The sequence below is a fragment of the Blennius ocellaris genome (genome assembly GCF_963422515.1).
Source record: "Blennius ocellaris genome assembly, chromosome: 17".
Taxonomy (NCBI): domain Eukaryota; kingdom Metazoa; phylum Chordata; class Actinopteri; order Blenniiformes; family Blenniidae; genus Blennius; species Blennius ocellaris.
Window position 1 is genome coordinate 5,461,390 of NC_137666.1, and position 21,358 is coordinate 5,482,747.

The window sequence follows — 21,358 nt, forward strand, 5'->3', positions numbered from 1 at the left end:
CAATTGTGCTTTGGCTGGCGGTGGTCGTATGTTAATCCCACCACTGCACTTGCATTTATAAACACCACAGGAGCTTACAGTACAAAGTTTACATTAGATTTTTAAGATCTACTTATGTCTGAGTCACAACCCGGGCAGGTACTTTTCAGAAATCTCCATCCACTCTCCAGTCTTTTCCCAGAGTCTTGCAAATATGAAAAACATCTTTAACATATCTTTTACTCAGAATTTAATTGCATTTTAAACATATCCCTACATATATGTTTAGATGTCTTGCCAATACACGTTTTAACACTGCAGTCTTGATGGTTTTCAGCTCCTTTTTTACAAAAAAAAAAAAAATCTATTAATTCAACCACTGCTTTGTAAACAAATCCATTAATTGCTTCACGGGTTGCCAAAAGGTGCTGCATTTTCCATTGGGGAGAGCAGACAGTGAACAACACCACAGAGTCATTTGGAGGCGAGATAAAAACCTTTTATGTCTTCATGATGCATTATTTTTGCAACGAAAACCGACTATTCATACAAATCCTATCGTTGTGGTTCTAATGAACATTATGTGATCAAGTCTACATCACAACTACTGCTTTAAAAGTATTTCAGTAAGAAAGAAAGAGTTGTATATTAATCCCCTTTGGGGGTCAAGGGTCAGGCAACCTCTGTCAGGAGTGGGATTCGAACTTCCGCCAATCTGATCCCAAGTCTGCATCCTGAAACTCTCAGCGCCAGCGTCGTAGTCACAACATTTTATTGTCACTGTCAGACTTCGTATGATTTAGTCTGAATAACATACTCTGTAATAGAGGAGGACTGTCAGTCAGAGGCAATGACAATTCTGCTATATCAAAAATACATAACACACACAAAAAAAACAACCCCATTAAAAAAAAAAAAAAAAAAACGTGATATATCCAGCAGTACATAAAATACTATCCTGGGTTCTCTCTCTTTAAGGCCAAACTCAAGAGGCTGATTAGAGCTGGTGGTACACAGTCTGCCGCGCTGCACCGCACTTGGTCATCCGCGAGATCCCCGCCCTGAATCTTAAACACCTCGTCACATAAAAATACTTAGGTTCACACAGCCCAGCCACACGGTGCATACACACACACTGCAGATTAGGTTGTTTACCAGTCGGAGGGGGGTCTGCTGCAACTAGGTGTGATCAAGCCACTGATGGCTTCGGCTCATGTGTCTGCACAGCTCTCGGTGACAAGCGCATATGTGCACACAAACAGACACGCGCACAGACTTTTGCTACTCGGACTCAACCAGAATCATATATTTCGGGAAATCACACGCACAAGATTGGACGGAGCGTTTACGATAGTTATAGTCCTCAATAAGCGTGAATTTACCCTTTTTCTCTTTCATACATCTATAGAAATCCTGCCAGTTTTTCTGCTCCGTGCAGTGTGTGTGTGTGTGAAAGAGCATGTATTATAAACCAGGTTGAGGCTATATGTGGATGTAGGAAAGTGACTAATATAAAATAAAATCTTCAGCTTGTAGATGTCAACATATTGGACACACCACACAAATGACTTTGAGGCCTGAGTTACTATATTTTGAGACTTCTGAAATGATCAATGGAAAACCTTCTGCAATAAGTTATGACAAGACTATTTCTATTTTACAGATACTTTATGTAGTGGCTGATGCCCTGGAACTGGATTGCGGTGGAGGGATTTGAACCATTCGTGGGCTTCAATAACCAGTTACTTTCTTCACATTTGGACTGGAAATACACTTAAAATGATCTTGTAATCATCTGATTTCATCTATCAGCCAATGGCAGTTGACGACAGACAGAGACAAGGTACACAGAAAGAAATGAAAAAAAAAAAAAAAAAAAGTTAGCTTTCGTTAAAAAAAAAAAAAAAATCAAATCTTCTAATTGGCTTTAATATTTTCATGTGTCAAAGATTACAAAGCTAAAGCGCGTTACACACGGCGATCTCCTGAAAGCATCACAACACACACATCCCCAACATCATCAAGGGTGGAAGAGATTAGTTGTGACCCCTCCCCCTCACTGTTGCTTTTTTTATTTTTTTTTTACCCTTCCCATTTCCTCCATCGACCAGGCGGGAAACAATTAAGGACAAATCTCCCCCACCTTTTCTGCACACATTCACACACAGACTTATTATTCATTTCCGTACCCTCATACACACAGACTCTAATCCTAATTGTGGCTGCGGGTGTTAAATACCAATTAATGTGTGGTGCTCATTTGTTTTCACTTTAGTAGAATAGTAGCTTTGAGAATGCCATTTTTAGCATAATACGTTAAATGTTGTTTAGTTGTTTTAAAAAAAAAAAATTCATCTGTGATATCAGGATGTGGTGCGACTCATTCAGGAGTGCAGTTGTTAATTTACATCTTATTTCTAATATGGTACAAATGTCAAAGCCACTCCCCACGCGCCCGCACCGACAGCAAATCGTTGTTAATTTGCTTCGGTTGCATCGGATGGAACAAAAATAAACCACTCATCATTTCGCTTTCTTTCATATCGGGGGAGAAGGTTTCCTCTGAGTCTGATGGCTGCAGCGCAGCTCGGCGGAGGTGAAGGATAACATGACCCCATTTTCAGCGTCGGCAAAAGGGAAAATGTCTTCAATTTGTCAGGTTTCGCCCTCACCTTACCACCGCGGGGAGAAACACGCACTCCTTGTCACACACGGCAGATTGTAGCCTCACTGGGACAATGGGCTCTATTGTGAGAGCTGGCAGAGAGACGCCATGCAGGCCGCGAGGCGTTTGGCTGCCCTCGGTGAGTGTATGTGTGTGGATATGGGGGAGATAATAGCGCTACATGCCCAGAGCTGCCATCATTTCACTGGGAACAGAGTGTGAAAGCGAGGGGAAGACAGCGAGAGAGAGAGAGAGAGAGAGAGAGAGAGAGAGAGAGAGAGAGAGAGACACCCACACACACACACGCGCACGCACACAACACACACAGGCGACGTGCGTGTAAACACAGCATCGCTATCACACTGAGCCATATGCTGACCCCAGCCTCAGTGCAGCTATCTCTGCCAATCAACTACTAGAGGGGAGGTCTCTCACTCTCACACACACGAGCGCGCACACGAGCGCGCGCACACACACACACACACACACACACACACACACACACACACACACACACACACACACACACAAGCTCTAATCCCAAGAGGACAATATATACACATGCAATGTAAACACTACAGGGTGCACAAGAGTAAATGGACGGAGGATATACATTAAAAAAATTCATCCACACACAAACACTTGCTGGGCAGAGTTAGTCTGTTTTGTGTGTGTGTGTGTGTGTGTGTCTATGTGTGTGTAGCAGCTTAGCATCTCTCCAACATTGTTCCCCAGCACCACAATCACCTAGGAGCAGATGGAGGACAGCCACAGCTTGCTTTCTCTATGTCACTCAGTCTCACACACACCCACACACACACACACACACACACACACAGCTTCACTTGTGGGGCCCACTCATTGACAAAATGCATCCATTAACTCCTCACCCACAATTCAACCTTCACCATCCCCATCGCACCCAATCGTCTGATTAATTTTGTACAAATTGTTAATCACTGGCATCGTGTATTTATCATGGTCTTACTGGTCTACGCTCAATTAGAGAAGGACTCTATGAGGAGTTTGTGTCTTTACCTTCGTGGGAATGTGACGATATAGAAGGAGGCATTGTTGTGGCTGCAATGTTTGTTTTGATGTGGTGTTGAAAGTATGAGTGGAAGAAAAGCAACAGTTTGAAGACGCCATGAACATTTTCGTTGTTTTAATACGTTGAAGGCTTTCTCTTCAATATGTTCACGGAAGAGGGTGTGTCCTATAGTGTTTGGCTTCACCGCAAAGTTTTGACAAACCATGATGGATTTTTTTGGTTAAAAAAAAGATGTGGAACCTCTGTTATAGCGTAACCAGAGACCTAATGTGACCTGTATTAAGGACCGGCTTCCAAAGCAGGAGTCCGCTCCGTACTTCCACCTGGTCTCATCTACCAGTCCAGACGGAGGGACTCCGCTATGCCGCGCTGCAGGAGGAACTAATTTGACCGCGCATTCACCGCTCCAATCCCAAACGATCGCCGGCGCTACGTTTCTCACCCAGACGCGCCCGCCGTGCGCTCCAGGAAGAGCGAGTGCATGTGCTGCTGTGGAAGTCTTGGACGGCTGTTCTTGCTGCAGTGAGCTGATATGCGAGATAGAGCTGTGCTTACACACAGCTGCCCCAGCAGCCTGGCACTGGGCGCGAGCGTGTTGTGAGCTTTTGGACGGCTCTAGTCATGGTGAATGAAAGATCAGAGAGAGAGAGGAAAGGCAGATGGACTGCCCCGAGGGCCAAGGGACAGAAAGCAAGAAGGAGAGTGGTGGTGGTGGAGGAGGGTGGGAGGAGGAGGAGACAGGCAGTGAGACGAGAGGAGGGAGGGGGACAGAAAAAGACAGACGAAGGAGGAGGAGGAAAAAAAAAAAAAACGCCAGTTAACGGTGACATACTTTGCCTTGCCAAGGTTCTTCCTTCTCTAAGCTTCCCCACTTGGTTCTATGTCAGCCTTGACGTAACCATGCAGCATTTTCAATTGGGACACATTCACACCGATTAACGTACGTACAGGGACTTCAAATTTCCCAGATGAGCCTTAACGTTTTCAGTAAATCTGGTTCTCTTGAGTTCTTAATAGGATTTCAGATGAGTAGAGGATCTAAATGAGTAATTTTACTGTAACGCTGCAAGATATTGATGGTTTCTCGTCCCTCCAAAACATTTGGGATGACGAGGTCTAATACAGATTCAAATGAATCAGGAAGTTGTTGCAAATTATACAAAACTTCGTCACAATGAACTAATTAAAGATCGGCGGTAATATTTAATCTTAGTTGTCACAGTGAATCGGATGAGCAAGAATCCAACATATTTACTTTATTTCAAACATGCAAGTTGTTTCATGACAGTTTTTTTTTTTTAAATTTATCAGTGTCCAGATTAAGAAAAGGACTTTAGCAGGACTTTGTATGAACTGCTTCTGTGATTAACTTCTTCAATATATATTTGAAAAGCCTTTAAAAAAAAAACAAAAGAACCACAGGATTTTAATTGGAAACATGCTGACTGGTTTATTTCACTATAATGTTGTTTCTGCCTTTCTTGTTTCATACTGAACAGATAAAGATGTCTGGTCTTGCTTCACAGAAGTTGCAGCATTTAAAAAAAAAATAAATAAAAAAATCTGGTTTCAAGCTCATGCATAAACTTATGATCAACATGGTTACGGCTAAAGGAAAATAAATTGCTCACTGTAGAAAAAAAATAATAACCACATAATCACTCAGGGAAAAGACAGACGACAAGGTAATCTGGGGAAAATATTCAGAGTAGTGAGTTTCTAAAGGCTTAAATGTGTAAAAGAAGACTAACAAATAATCCCTGTCACAATTTAAATGAATATGTGTGTTGACAACAGAAGTTTTTTTGGCACCGAGAGTCTGAAACACTTTAAAGTGGTGTCAAAATTGAGGGAACAGGGAACCCATTTTATTCACATTTTACCCATCTTGTATTGACCGCCATTGTCTTGTGTCTTGTCTTGTGCTGTTCTGAACATCCACTAACTCTTGTAAGTCGATTAAAGGATCGCCATTACATCACGATGAGTTTCTCTCAATTTGATACAATGAACAGAAAAGAAGACAGAAGTGAAGGGAAGAAAAACTGAATGGATGGATAAAAAAACACACCAATAAATGTGAAAAAAACGAAAAACAGGCAATATGACAGAGAGAGAAGAAGAAGAAGAAACAAAGATGTGGTAAGATAAGGGAATTATAGAGACAATGAGAGACAACGCAGGGACAGAATTAAGGGAGGGAGACAGAGAAATGATGATGAGAGACACAGAGTGACACAAGACAGACTTGGGAATAAAAAAACCCCCCAAAAACTCAACAAAATAATAAGCACAACAAGACGTACTGGGATGCGAGTGCTGGTATATACAGAGCCAAAGTTAAAGGGGGGGGGGGGGGTAGAAAAAACAGGAGTGACAGAAGTGGAGGGCAGAAAAGAGGTGGGAGAGGTGGAGAGACAGACGTGTGGTGTGTGTAGCAGAGAGATGGGGAGTCAATAATGACTGATTACTGTAATTCAGCCTGTCAGAGGCATCGACCTGCTGCTACCAACAATCAATACACACCGGGTCTCTCTCTCTCTCTCTCTCCCTCTTTCTCTCTCTCTCTCACTCTCTCTCTCTGTCTCACACACAGACATAATAAGCATGCACTACATATGTGTGGTGTGTCAAGTGCACGTGAGCGCACACAGGTGTTGTTGCAGTTCGGAGGTGGACGCACACGTCCACGCGCACATTCAGCACGACTTGAGCCGCACAAAGCACAGCCCCGGCGCACTGATATGTAAATATGTGCCACAAGGCGCAGCACAAAGGATGTTAGCGAAGAGCGACAACCTCACGTTGTGCCCAACAATCTCTACGGCTCTTCCTGGACACAGGTGGACGAAAATAGCTTCTACCAATTTCTACCCGCCCCCCCCCCCCCCCCCCCCTCTCTTGTAGGCTGATGTTGCCTTTTCTATAGCCATTATTACCCCCCCCCCCCAAAAAAAAAAAAAGTGGAGAGGGAGGAAGAGGAAACTGAGTGAAAGGAAGGAAGAGGAGACAGGAGGAGTTGAGAAGGAAAGATGAGATGAAGACAAGTTAGAAGTCGAGAGATAAAATGGTGAGAGATGGGGGGCGGATAAAGGAGTACAGTGAAAGAAATGAGGAGAATTGATGTACAAATAATAGAAAACAAAGCGAGCAAGGAAAATGTGGCTTTCTGAATGGAACTGGAACTAGATTCAGCTTTAGGACAGCTTTTCCCGGGGGCGCAGTGTCATTCTGGCTTTATGGCTTGAAGTTGACTTTTTTTTTTTAACTTCTTAACACCAGGCGAATATCAAAAATCGACCATCTTTTTCATTTGATTGAGTTTTTGTGTGTGTGGGTTAAGGTTAGGGTTCGAAAACAGCTTTTCTTTACCCATATTCACATGTATTGGGCCATGATCAAAATAATCCGATCACACATGGACCGCTTTATAGAACAAATGAAGCAAATGGATGGCTAACTGAACGTGTTTTTATGGCTAGGAAATAACGTGTTGAAAGTTCAAACACGTGCAGAGAGAAACACGATCGAGAAGAGAATCAAATCACTTCAAATGAAAAATATCCGATGATCAACCGGTGGGTCGGCTCACCTCCACAGGAGCCCCTCCCACCCACCCCTCCCCCCCACCCCACCCCCGCCACCCACCCCTCCCCCCACCCCACCCCCGCCACCTAACAGTGGCGAGCGTTTGTTCGAGTCTACATGGCCACTATTTAGATCGACTCGGCACGCATCTGCATGTCCACAGAGGAGCGCACATGCATTACAGTACCTGTGAGGCGCTGGCGTGTGCAATCACCACAAGCTTAAAGTGTGTGTGTGTGTATGTGTGTGTGCACGTCCCCTTCTGAGACGAGAGAGCAAAGCCCCTCATTTTAGAGACGGCGTTGGAGTGGAGAGTCATCGATAACTATTGACCGCTGGGCTCCTTCCAAACAAACTACCATCGCATCAGATCAAGTAGACAGACTGTACACACCTGTCTGTCGGTTTCTCTTTCTCTCCACCACACACACACACACACACACACACACACACACACACACACACACACACACACACACACACACACACACACACACACACACACACACACACACACACACACACACACACACACACACACACACACACACACACACACACACACACACACACACACACACACACATTTGATATATAGCACTTCAGAGGGCACTAAATGGAGCTCCATCACGCCAGCATTTATATTTTGAAAGCCAAACACAACTGGACATTGATTTGCTATTCTTAATCCCCGAGCTGACCGATGGCCAGCATTCTCGCTCACACATACATGGGGCACCGATTTCAACACCACGGGCCATTAATGTCGTCACAATGTAAGCTAGGTTAATTACAGCTCTTCATAATTGTTTTGGGGCTCTAAAGTATACGGCTAAAGCATCTCGAGAGGTAAAACACGCTGCCATTTAATCTTTTTTAAATGGCAGTTTTTAACTCCATGAATGAGAAATGTGATCACTCGGCTGGGGAGCGCCGTCGTGAAAGAAAAAGCCCCACTTACTGTGACCCGACTGCAGGTAAAGGAGATGGCTGGACGACCAGCTTGGACTCGGAAAGGATACAAGTTCTGGTACAGGGGAATCAGGGACTTCAGTGCTCGACTCGCATTGATGGCTGTGGCCCGAACCATGGTGGGCAAAATCTTCATGTCCACGATGGCGCCGTCAAACAGCGGGCCAAAGAACGGCACCTGGACGGGAAGGTGGACGGGGCAAAACCAGACCGACTTAGTATTCAACCAGAAAAATCCTTATTGATTCCATTATTTATATCCTTTTCGGAGATTTTGCTTTTGGCTACGAAGACTCGAAATGCCACAAAAGTTTCACAAATCTTGATTTCAGACTTTGACTCAACGTGGGCGTTGTTCTATAGTCCCGTCATATCATATAGAAATGTACATTATATGCAGCTAGAAAAGGTGCCCAGCTTGAAATGAATGAGGGAAGTGAGGCATATCTTGCCTGACTTATTAGTGAAAATGTAAATTTCACTTCCACAATCTCTAAGGTTTCATGCATCATTTGCTCTCTCTCTCTCTCTTTTTTTTTTTAAAGATACGCCTCGATCTCTGATCTTTCCTCACGATTGGATGGCTGTTTTCAGACAAAAATAGAATTGCAATAGACTTACTGAGAGTTTTAAGATTTTGAGAACCTCAGTTGTAGAGGCGAAAAAAAAAGACATTTGTATTCCAACATCTTGATAAAACAAAGTGGAATATTGTTTACAAAGACAAAATGTATACTTTATTTTTTTTTTATGATAGAAGTACAATCTGGAGACCACGACTGAATCAAGCCTGACAAGCAATGATTGGCACAAAAGATTTTTTTTCTTTTTCTTTAATGACACAATATCTGATTCAGGCCATGGCTTTCTGATTTAATTCAGTCCTTCGCTTGAGGAATCCACCAAAGAGAATAATGTCAGGCTTTTCTTATTGAGTTTAGTCGTAGACCAGGTCTCCAAGCCATGCGCGCTATGGCTGAATACATGTGCTTTCAAGGCAACGACACACAGCATATCTTATCTAACTTGTTTTTGGATTCATGATAATTCAATCTTTTCCCCCACAGAATGAATGAAAGAGAATATGATTATGCTATTAGTGCAGTGGTATCTATGTCATACAGAAAAAAAGCAGCATTTTATTGTGTTAGCTCTTGTTTGAAATAGAGTTATGCCATCAGTGCTGTGGTATTAATGTCGCTGTGTTTTAGACTGATACATTAACCAGATCGGTGAGACTTGGGGCAAAAACTCTCTTTTGAATTGTTAGTCAATCTGTGGAGGAAAACACTGCACATGTTCATGACTGTATTACCACTGAAATATTTCTATATGATATTTAAGGTTGCGATAGGATAGTTCCTACACAACTAACGTGATAATAGATGAGCATTTTTTTTTAAAAATGTTTTTGACAACAAATATACAGTAGTGTAAATTTAAACAAAACACATTACACATTAAACAATACACAACTCTATCATATATTGACTTTTTATGCAAATCTCGTAGTTTCCTATCTGACGGTGTATAATATTTAGTCTTGCAGTGTCAAATTCAACATTTCTGTTGTGTAATCAATCAGTGAGAACCAGTTCTAATTAAACATCTACTTTTTTTGAGGGGTTTTTACAGAAAACAAAAACATGTTTATGTTATCTTTTGAGCAAACGATGCCAATGTTGCAATTGCATTTATAGGGACAGTAGCAGAAAATATAGAATCACTCTTGACAATTTGCCTTTGGGTCATATATAAATTCTCATTTTGAAGGAGCACCTTTTCTCGTCGAGTATAACCTTAAGAACTGCTTTATCCGAAGCCTTCAGCTTCAGCCTCTCAAAGCTGCGAAAGGGTAGAGTTTTGTCTGATGGAAAAAAAATATAAGCTCTTGCTGAGCATAGCTTCTCAGCCCTAATGAAACTGAAGCGATCACCATAGTTACAATTCAGTCTGAAGGGAAGATGATCATGTGAGAGCACATCCAATAACAGGAAAAGATACTTGAAAGAGGCTTTAAGAGTTATTTCATGCACGCCCATACTGGAAATTGATTACACTCATTGGCAGATGGTTTCCTCAACAATCGTTCTCCAAAATATGACATGTTTACTGTGCAGGGTTAAATGAGTTCAAATGTGCCACACTTTCAAAGGATAATGTTGAAAATTTGAATGCTTAAATGTACCAAATGACAACGTGGGTGACGTGTTTACCTCTGGTTTCTTGAGTATGTGGATGGAGTACATGTGGTTCTTCATGGGATAGATAATAATTAGCACGTCGCCAAACTCGGTGGGAATGATCCCTCGGCGGTAGTCTCTGGAATGTTCCGACCAAACGATGTGGACTTCGTCATTTCCCAAGTGTCTGAGCTGGAAGAGGCAGAAACATGAATGGGGAACAGAACTCAAAAGCCCCAAAAAACCTCCCCCAGACACGTCCCACCGACAATAGAAATGTTGGTTCTTCAGGGTTGGACACAGAAATTTCAGTATGTGCTTTTAATTTCAAGTTCACTGGATTCCTCCCGCGGACTTGAGTGCTGACAAGGACTTGTGTTAGTTTCCAGCTGCTGGTAGCAAGTGAGTGAGAGGAATTTTACAATTTGATGGGTTTAAAAGCAAATCTAGGAAAGGAAAGAAAAAAGAAAAAAAAAGACCTTCAAAACGGCATCTTTCACATTAAATGCTGCATGATCCTGGACAGCCTACGCCAGGACCTTGTGTGATCCTGGACGGTCCACCTGAGGACAGCTGGACGTGTTAAAGCATTTAAGACCGCAGCCAAAATCAACCCCTTAAGTGTGGCTTTAATTTACAAAGGGTACGGATTCTTTTAATTTATTTCATTACAAATTTATTTGGAATTTGTTTTAATTTAATAGCTATCTCACCTTCTAACTGTTCCCACAACTTTAATTGATATATATAACTTTTTTTTCAACAGCTATTGTTTATTTTCAGGCCTTTTTGATTTTAACATTAAGTTCAGCCCATTTGTATTTTTGAAAAAAAAAATCAGACTACTTCACTTTCAGTATACCATTGAAAACTCTGTTTCATTCCTGTTTTGTATTTACCGATTCATTTTCCTCACTCGTTTTGCTCTTTGAATTGCACTGACCTGCATGAAAGCTGCTTATATATTACTGATTGATTAGTCTGTCACACAGCATAAACAAAACAGAGAGAGAGACAGAGAGAGAGAGACAGAGAGAGAGAGACAGAGAGAGAGAGAGAGACAGAGAGAGAGAGAGAGAGACAGAGAGAGACAGAGACAGAGACAGAGACAGAGAGAGAGAGAGAGAGAAACTCAACACCCACATTTCTACGTGCACTTTAAGACACAATAAGGTAAATAGCCTCAATCCATTACAAACCCCAAGGATTTTGATGGTGGGTGCAGACGTGGTGGGTGCAGACGTGGCGTCTGCGGCCCTGGGTGTGATGGAGTGAGTGTGTGAAGATGGAGAGCAGACAAGAAGACAGAGTGTCCCAGAAAGATGGAGTGTGGGCCGGATGACCGATGGAACCTGCGTGATGTGAGTGCGGTTCACGTTCACTCAGCGAGGTTCAGCCGGTGCTGCTGACAGCTCGGTCATTAACCTGACGGCTGCTAAAGTACGCCACGCACACACACACACACACACACACACACACACACACACACACACACACACACACACACATAGTCTGGTGTCACACCTTCAGGTGGCTGTCAAGTCTCGGCCTTGGCCCCGAGACAAACACAATGAGAACGCTTCCTTTTGCTATGTAAAGAAACTGGGTGTGTGCTTTCCTGTAACCACGGAAAAGTCCACTGTCACATGTGACTGAGTGACTGAGGCTGGTGTAAAACTACAAGCCCTCGCTGCTTAATGCTGTAATATTAGAGATTAGCTGCGGTTAAGGTGACCCATTAAACTGAGGAGCGTCATTGAAGACCGACGGCGTCACATCAACGCTCCCGTCCCATTTTGAAGACTCCATTGCTTGACAGAAGACTCAATGGAAAGACCCTGTTGGATTTCACCTCAAGCCAACATTTTAGAAGAAAACTTAAAAAAATAAAAAGAAAACAGAAAACGTGTCTTAAAGTGACGGAGGCTAAAACAGACCATTTCAGACCGAAGAGGATCTGATAAAAAGAACTCAATGAGATTCATGGTGATTTTTGGGAAATGAGGAACACACGAGATTATTAATTTTTTTGCTATCCGTTAACAAGAATAACAGGTCCCTTTGCAATGTTGATCAAAGTTTGTCCAGACTGATACATGACGTTGCTGATTTTAATGAATGAGGTGGAGTAATCTACGACGGAATTCTGAAGACCTTGTATCCAACCACTTCATCATTTTTCGAAGCGACTCCACCGAGCTGTCATGATGCCAGAACTTGAATTTACATGCCTCCATTGAGTTATAGGCTTACTTAGCCCAACCTGATCCAAACCCTGAGATATCTCAACTGCTGATGCATTAAGTTGACATATATATAAAGATGTATTTCCAATAAATCCTTTACAGGATCTTTCCCCTTGCCCGCGTCGGCAAGATGCAACTCAAAATGAACATAAGAACTGATAAACTTATCCATTACCGCTTAGACGGAGCGAGAATTTATGAGTTTTAAGCCATATTTTTTTTGCCCACTTCATCATATTGCATCTCTAAATTGTTTCGGAATGGAGTCTTAGAGTCTGATGTGCTCCTCGCAACCGTGTCGCCATTTTTAAAAATAACTTTCACTGATAAAGATCGGAAGTGATCTCAAGTCAAATGCAATGATTAGTTGGCGTAATGCAACTTAAATACTTAATAATGGTGATTTGTGCAGACGTGTTACAGCAGAGTGGAGAGCTGGACAGTCGCCCTGATGTGGACTGAACTGACTGGGTTTGTGTGGCAGTAGGCGAATGCCTGCCAGTGTGGACAGTATAACCTGTGTCTGTATGCCTGTGTGTGTGTGTGTGTGTGTGTGTGTGTGTGTGTTCGCCATGTAGCGTACATGCACGAGCGCGTGCGTCTCATTGTCCAGCATTAACACAAATTTATAGGCGTGTGCTCATGTGTGCAGACTAATGTTAATGGCAATAAAAACCCTTTGCGTGCGTTTGTGTCAAATTAAACAGCTTTATGGTCCCGAGTGCGGCGCACGCACGCAAGCGCGTGCGTGCGTCCACGCGTGTTGGATGGGGCCCATCAGCTGATCAGGGAGACGGATGGTGTCGCACCAGGCAGCTGATAATCCAATCAGGGGCCTGAAGCGATGTGATAGGCCAAGAAGCAGGAAGTATGATCTGATTATAGGGACATTATGGCCATGTGCAGAGCGCCCAGTGCCCGGGGGTTGACAGGTGTGCACACACACACACACACACACACACACACACACACACACACACACACACACACACACACACACACACACACACACACACACACACACACACACACACACACACACACACACACACACACACACACACACACACACACACACACACACACACACACACACACACACACACACACACACACACACACGCGGACACAGACGCATACAATAAACCGGCCTGCCCAGACTCTGATACAAGCGCCACACGGTGCTCAAACAACGATGTGGTTGTTCCTGAGAGTTATTGGAAACATTTGTGTGGTGTAGACACCAACATCGACTGTGTGTGTGTGTGTGTGTGTGTGTGTGTGTGTGTGTGTGTGTGTGTGTGTGTGTGTGTGTGTGTGTGTGTGTGTGTGTGTGTGTGTGTGTGTGTGTGTGTGTGTGTGTGTGTGTGTGTGCCACTGAAGATATTAAAGGCAGCAAAGGAAAGAATGATAATGCCACAATTAAAGAGACGAAATTAGAAAAACATGCACACTTACAATGTGCCAATGATCGATCTTGTACAAGTTGATCACACAGTGTAGATCACATTACCAGTAATTGAAGATGACCAACTAGTTATCCTGTGGTTTCATTTCTAGTGTGTTTAAATAACACACACACACACACACACACACAAGCTAATTATACACAGATCTATGAACCACGGACAACGGGAAGCGGCCGCAACAAAACAGCAGAGCGTGAAAACGTCTGGACTGAGAGTCGGCGCTAAGCTTTTGTGCGCGCGTTACCTTCTTGGTGAGGTTGTGGTCCTGGTCGTGGGGCATGCGCGTGGATACGTGGTAGATGACCTCAGTGGTGGAAGTGGCGTAGTACGGCGTGGTTTGGCCGGTGCTGCGATTCCTCTGAAGACCTCCCATGAAGCCACAGTGGCTGGTGAGGTCCACCTAAAGGGCGAACAAAAAAACCCAATGCATAATTCGGCAATATGACAATGATTTTTTAATCAATCTATACAGTTAAAACGTAGAACACATGTCAAAATGTTTCCTTACCTCCCAGCCAAGTCCAGAAACAAAGTCCTCGTACGCCTGGCTCCCGGCTGTGTTTGTCAGTATGGAGTGTTTGTCTTCTTGACCTTCGGCCACGTAAAATACAGCAATCTTATGTGTCTCGCGACTGCAACGGAGAGGAGAATGACGATGATGACCAGCAGTGTCGCTATTCGGAAACGGATCGTTACAGCAGCAAAGGTCAAAAGGTCAAAACGAAGGCCGAGTGACGCGGCTTAATGGAGGTGTTGGGAGGGGACCGTTGAATAAAAGACGAGAGGTGCTCGAGTTTTTCCAATTTCCTCACCACTGCCTTGAGTCCAGATTCTTCAGCTCTCTGAGCAGCTTCTCATTCTTTCTCAACAGATGGAAGTTGCTCCTGTAAGACACAGAAGCCCACGTTAAAAATCAATACTAGTTTAGTTTAAAATAATGGCCAGAATTTGGCTTGGCGACAACACAGCACTCACTAAACCACAAGTTAGTTCAGTCAGGGACCATTAGATAGTCTACCACAGTTTGAAATGCACAAGCTAGGCTATTTATCTGTCCCAATTTGCTTAAATGCCACATTTAAAGCTCAATTTAAAGTGAAACAAACTCCAAGGACATAAATATCACAAGGTCCAAAAACATGTGTTTGAGGTTCCTTGGTGCGGTTAAGCCACCTATAAGTATGAAAATGGGCGTCTGGAATTAATTCCAGTGTCTCACTACCATCGGTTGGCTGAAGCCTGAAAGAAGATGGATAAATGGAATATCAACATTTAATTTTAGCAACACAGCCACGTTAAGTGCATAACTATATAACAAAGGGTCCAAATGACATCGACCAGTTAGTACTTCCTGTCAGTGCAGCGCAGTAAACTGGAATCTAATCAAATCAGCACGTCTTAATGAAGGGTTCTCAGCTTAAGCACCACATTTCCACGACTGCCTGGAGACGAGGGCGACAAATCTCAGACTTCCAAAACAATTTGATAAACGTGGCACTGCCTCAATTACAACTTCACGAAAACATTTGACTGATCACTGTAATTACGAGAGATGAGCAAGTCATGTTGACCACTGCTTGTGTCTTCACCACTGTTTAGTCAGAAACCGCAGGGGGAAAAGAAAAAACCCCCAAAAAACCAAGAAGGAAAAGTTGCCCAAAGGCCACTGTGTAAATTCCCAGGGACCCCCCCCCCTCAAAAAAAACAAACAAAAAACGTCTGTGCTGCTGATATAAAACCAAGACTCGTATAACTCAGAGTGGACTGATAATGACACGTTATTCTTTTTTCTCTTACAGACGGGAGGAAGAAGAGAGAGAGAGAGCGCAGGAGAGAAAGAGCAAGAAAAAGAGCGACGGCAATTTGCTCTTTATTAAACTGATACTTGGTAATGGCCTCATTCTCTGCTCTCAAAGACTCCATTTACACCCTGGATTATAGGGAAAAGCATAATAGGGGACACACGCACGCACGCGGGCGACTGTCAGTATCTTAGTGTCTGTAATGCCCCATATGAATACCTGGAGAGACATAAGAGGGACAATAACAGGTGATTAGACAATTTCTTTTCTTTTCCCGTTATCTGCTCCAGTTCTTCTTCTTCTTCTCCCTCCGTCGTCCAAGTTTCTTGAGGTTTCTCATTGTTTTGCTCCCATCCATATTAACACACACTTTTTTTTTTTTTTTTTAGACCCTCTCTTCATCTCAACGTGCCTTATTCATCCTGTTTTCTGATTTGCCACTTCACCCTCAGTCATTCTCTTCTTCAACTACTGGCTTTTATTCTAACTCCAAATGGCTTGAGTTTGATCAATAGAGCACTATACTCATTATCTCTCACACACACACACACACACACACACACACACACACACACACACACACACACACACACACACACACACACACACACACACACACACACACACACACACACACACACACACACACACACACACACACACACACACACACACACACACACACACAAGCCCAGTGTGTTAAGAAGTCTATTGTGTAGGCTGAATACAGAAAGTGTAATTCCCTGGATGAAGCATAAAGAGTGATGAGTGTCCATTAGTTGGCTAGACACATTTAAAGTGATACCCTGACATTGTGTATTCTAGCCCGGGAGTTATTGAGAAGATGAAATGCTGGACCACATGAATGGGGAAACGTGGTGTCTAATGAGCACAAAATACTTTGTGGAGTTTGATTTTACCCCCCCCCCCACCTCCCTTTCTGGTGTCTCATTTGCATTAAACAAGCCTTTGGTTTGTTCCAGAGGAGACAAAAATCACAAAAGACATCCCATACGTGCCAAAAAAGAACACAAAAACACCCCTTATTTACTCTGACGAGCAGGTAATGTGCAAAAGCTGCGTGCTCGGTCTTCAAAAAGAAGCAAGCTGGCTTGGGCGACCGTGGCTCAGGTGGTAGAGTGGTCGTCTTTTGGAGTGAGAGGTCGGAGGTTCGATCCCAGTCTACACTGGTCTATGTGTCAAAGTGTCCTTGGGCAAGACACTGAACCCTAAATTGCTCCCAGTGGTCGACTAGCGCCTTGCATGGCAGCTCTGTCCCATTGGTGTGTGAATGTGAGCGTGAATGGGTGAATGACTGATATGTAAAGCGCTTTGGGACTGCACTCAGTGTGGTTAGAAGGCGCTATATAAAATCTAGACCATTTACCATTTACAGACAGAATCAGATCCAAATAAATATTATGTAGAAAAAAAAAAAATCCAACTCAAGAATGATGAATGTTACATGATCACCTGCTACTTAGCTGCAATATGCAACACACACATTACAAAGAAGGCTGAATTAACAAAAGGCCCCCCATCCTTTCTATCTCGTCACAGCGTGAATTACAATAATTACTCCAAAGAAATAGTTGCCAACATCTAATGAAGAGCTCCATTTTATAGCAATTTGGTGGCGTTCTCACCTCTTCTCCCAGGAGTTGAGTCCCAGTATGTTGATCAATAACCTGCTGTAGTAGAAGGCCGACTGCGGGGTCTGAGTTTCTGGTTCAGGCTGTTGCATTGCCTTCATGTTCAACTCCTCGCCTCTCTGAAACAGTTTTTTTTTTTAGTTTTATGATGACAACTTACAAAATGCACATATTATGATGTAAAATTACACGGCAACAGAAAAGAAACGAGAGTGTTTTTTGTGTGAAGTCATTCGCAATAAATCTTACCAGAAAAAAACCCACCATGAAACTAAAGTGTACTTAAATCAAAGCAAGCCTGTCGTATCTGAATATACAGGGGATAAAAATAAAAGAAAAATGACCACGTCAACGTTTTTCTCAGTAAATATATTTCTCAAAGTGCTATTGACATGACATTTTCACTGGAATTGTTTGTAACAACCCATGAAATACACACATGCAAAGAAATTACACCACAGATGTTCATGAACAAAGTTATGTAACGTAAAATGACGCTGGGAAGAAGTATTTAACACGCTTAGCGTAATGAATTTCATACTTTGTACAGCTTCAACACGCCTCCTGTGTGGGGAAACAGGCGGCATGTGGTGCTCAGGTGTGACTTTGGCCCATTCTTCCACACAAAGTCTTCAAATGTTGAAGGTTCTGTGGGCTTCTTCTATGAACTCTGATCTTTAAGTTCTTTCCCTAAATTCTCAGTTCAGGTGATTGGCCGGGCCATTCTAGCAGCTATTTTTGTGCTTGTTTGTCCCAAAGTTTGGAAATCCATCTATACCTAAAGCCATCAGTATGTTTTGGAACAATAACTTTGCGAAAGCTCTTTGCTTTCAACCATCATGGGATGTTTCTTGTGCAACACCTCGGTAATGAGACACCTTCTTATTGGCCATCGACTGAACCACCCGATATGAATTTGCACTGACAAGGGGCAGGATTGCTTTTTTTTTTTTTTTTTTTTTACACCACCCTTACTGCATGCATTCAATACGCTTTCCATGTCATTTCACATTATAACATATAATTTTTGATCATTTGATTTATTTTTTTTGCATGTGTGGATTGCTACCAACATCTGGTGAAGATGTCATGTCAATAGCACCTTGAGAGATGTTAACTAAGAAAACTGGTGACGTGTTCAAAACTTTGCCCGCAGTATGCATTTAAAAAAAAAAAACTGACAGGGCCACTCATCCTAAAAGACATTAATTACTTGATCATGCCGGGAAAAGTCAAGAACATGCTTTGGTATACAGAGAAGCTGCGGTTTCAATTTAGAACTGTGACTTATGAACTGTGAGGTCACTTATTGACACTTGACCACTTGGACTGGTCAAGGAAGAAAAAGCAAATTAGAAATGTAACTGTAAAATGATTTCGATTCAGGAGTTCGGGGCACCACGCACATGGAGGACAAACTCTCGCTCGGCGGCACTCTGCTTCAGGATGGCGTTGATCACGTCATTCTCCTGCTTCTCCGAGACGCACGCCGGAGGAGGGGCTGGGATGTTGAGTGGCATACCTGCGGAGAACAACCAGCACACAGCAACTCCATTTTCTGTGTGTTTCTGTTACAAGTTTCTTTTCTCTTTCAAAAGTTAAGTGCTACCAATGTCTTACAGCTGTTGGTTACCAATCTAATGCGGGTTCATTTTAACCAGTTCATTTTAACCTCTGAAAAGTCAAGTGTCTATTTTGTACAGTCTGTACTCACAGTTTAAACGCTGCATCTTATTCAGACGGTGAAAATACCCACCAGCTCTCTGGAGACACTCGGGACTCGAGTATCCCAGGTACTGCAGCATTTCATCCAGCGAGTCGTCGCCGTCCCTCAGTGAATCCCACGCTGGCACCGCCTCTCGACAAACGCGTTTCGCCAACGGCGGGGCGAGAAGCTGCTCGAAGCCCAACTCCCCTTGATCCAACTCCCCATCAGTCCTCTGCTCGTTCCTTTCCTCCTCCTCCTCCTCCTCCTGGTCGACCTCGTCCCCGTCTCCCGCACCATCTTTCTCTCCCTCACCAGCCTTCGTCTCCTCTCCCTCCTCCTCCTCCGCCTCCTCCTCCTCCCCTTCTCCCTGCAACTCCTGCTTCTCCCCCTCCATCCCACTTCCTTCCCCCTCGTCCGCTCCCCTGTCCCTTTGCCCATCTTCCTCGCAATCATCTCGTTGTGCCTCCATCTTTTTCGGCGGACCCCCCGGCGGGGTGCATAACTGAAGGCTCCCAGCGTGAGGCGACTGCGCGTGTGTGGACAGCGTGTGCGGTGGACTGCTCGGGGAGCACAGCGGAGGCCCGTAAAGCACCGCCGAGTCCCACGAGTGTTTCCCGGCCACGTCTCGGATGATGACACGAACGCAGGTCGGCGCGGAGGACAAGCCGGCCGTCATTCCGCCTCCTGGTACCCCCGACTCTGATCGGATCTGGAAGATGGGATCAAACGGGGAACGAGCTGTAAACTCAAAACAATTCACCGACTAAAAGGAATCATCCAGTCTCCGAGTTACTGCACCTCAACACAAATGCTTTTCCAAGTCCAAGAATACCGGCAAAATGAAATTTTTGATAAAATAATGTTTTTAAACAGCATCTAAAATATTGAATATTTCAAGATCACTCTACCTGAGCAACACAATCACATCGGATGATGTAAGGTTGCCACTGTCCCAATAAATGCAAGGTGAAAATTTGATTTCTAACATTGTCAGAAACTACCAGCGAAGTGTTTTTGACTGTAAATCAGAAGGGAAGAAAGACAGAGACTTCAGGGCTCCTAGTTTTTCTTCAACAAAAAGACCCTGTTACATGGGTAGATTAACTGTAGGAAGAAGAAGTAGGTCCCTGCAGGACATCTGGGGCAGGTTTTCCCTTCTACCTGAAGCAAGTTTCATCTCTTTCCCTGTCAAGACCATGGACTCAGACTTCGAAGAGCTGGTATACATTTCCAACTGCCTCACACTCGGCTGTCAACTGTTCCCAAGGGTGCTGGCGGAGTCAATGCGATGGAACCAAAAGGACAACACCCTCTGGCTAATCTAATGCCAAGCAAACAGACTCGGCTCTCACACGTGGTGTACAAAGACTTAATAGCCCCCGGCAGAAGCCTGGGTACCCCATTTAAGTGGAACGGATAATATGTAAATTCATGAAGCGGTTGAAACGATGCTTTAAAATCGTCGAGGGGGACTCCAGGAGCTGCCGAGGTTACCTGGAGAACCGAGAGCAGCGTGGAGCCATTCAGAACCAGGAACTGGAGGTTTGGAGAATGGAACAGCTCTGGTCCAAGGTCTGCACTCTCGCAGAACGGGTTGTCCTGGTTCTCGCACACCTGCAAACACAGACATATTGAGGAGATAATCCAACAGCGCGGGGTGATTGTCAGCACACAAGTGGACACTCTTGTACCGCCAGACACACAAATCGTCGGTACCTGACTGGACAGAGTCGCGGGGCCCCCGGACATGGGATAATGCCCAAGATGGTTGACCAGGTGGGTAATTACTGTTCTGGCGGCGATTGAAACCAGGCCCTGCTGAATACGGCTACGGACTGGAGGTAGAACACACAAACACAGAGACATGATTGCTTGAAGGACACGCGAGGATTTAGAAAGATGCAGTCAGAGAAAAAATATATTCAAGGATTTTGAAATTCTTTCATGTTTTTTTTTTTAAACATAAAACTACTCTGATGTGTGAGTGCTCTCAAAAGACTTCACAAATGACTTGGAAACACAAAAACTTAGAAAAAAGGTGCA

At 43.7% G+C, this 21,358-nt stretch overlaps 1 protein-coding gene across 2 annotated transcripts in view; it reads right to left on the minus strand.

The window, feature by feature from the left end:
• Positions 1 to 21,358, minus strand: part of ralgapa1 (Ral GTPase activating protein catalytic subunit alpha 1) — a 56,840-nt gene that overhangs the window by 7,951 nt on the left and 27,531 nt on the right. For both annotated transcript variants that reach the window (XM_080512986.1, XM_080512985.1), the window contains exons 34-43: positions 21,032 to 21,150; positions 20,810 to 20,929; positions 19,364 to 20,024; positions 19,014 to 19,129; positions 17,602 to 17,726; positions 14,966 to 15,037; positions 14,662 to 14,785; positions 14,398 to 14,553; positions 10,472 to 10,630; positions 8,306 to 8,433 (exon numbers count right to left, since the gene is read on the minus strand). In XM_080512986.1, coding sequence (XP_080369112.1) covers positions 8,306 to 8,433; positions 10,472 to 10,630; positions 14,398 to 14,553; positions 14,662 to 14,785; positions 14,966 to 15,037; positions 17,602 to 17,726; positions 19,014 to 19,129; positions 19,364 to 20,024; positions 20,810 to 20,929; positions 21,032 to 21,150 — 1,780 coding nt within the window. The remainder of the gene's footprint in view (positions 1 to 8,305; positions 8,434 to 10,471; positions 10,631 to 14,397; positions 14,554 to 14,661; positions 14,786 to 14,965; positions 15,038 to 17,601; positions 17,727 to 19,013; positions 19,130 to 19,363; positions 20,025 to 20,809; positions 20,930 to 21,031; positions 21,151 to 21,358) is intronic.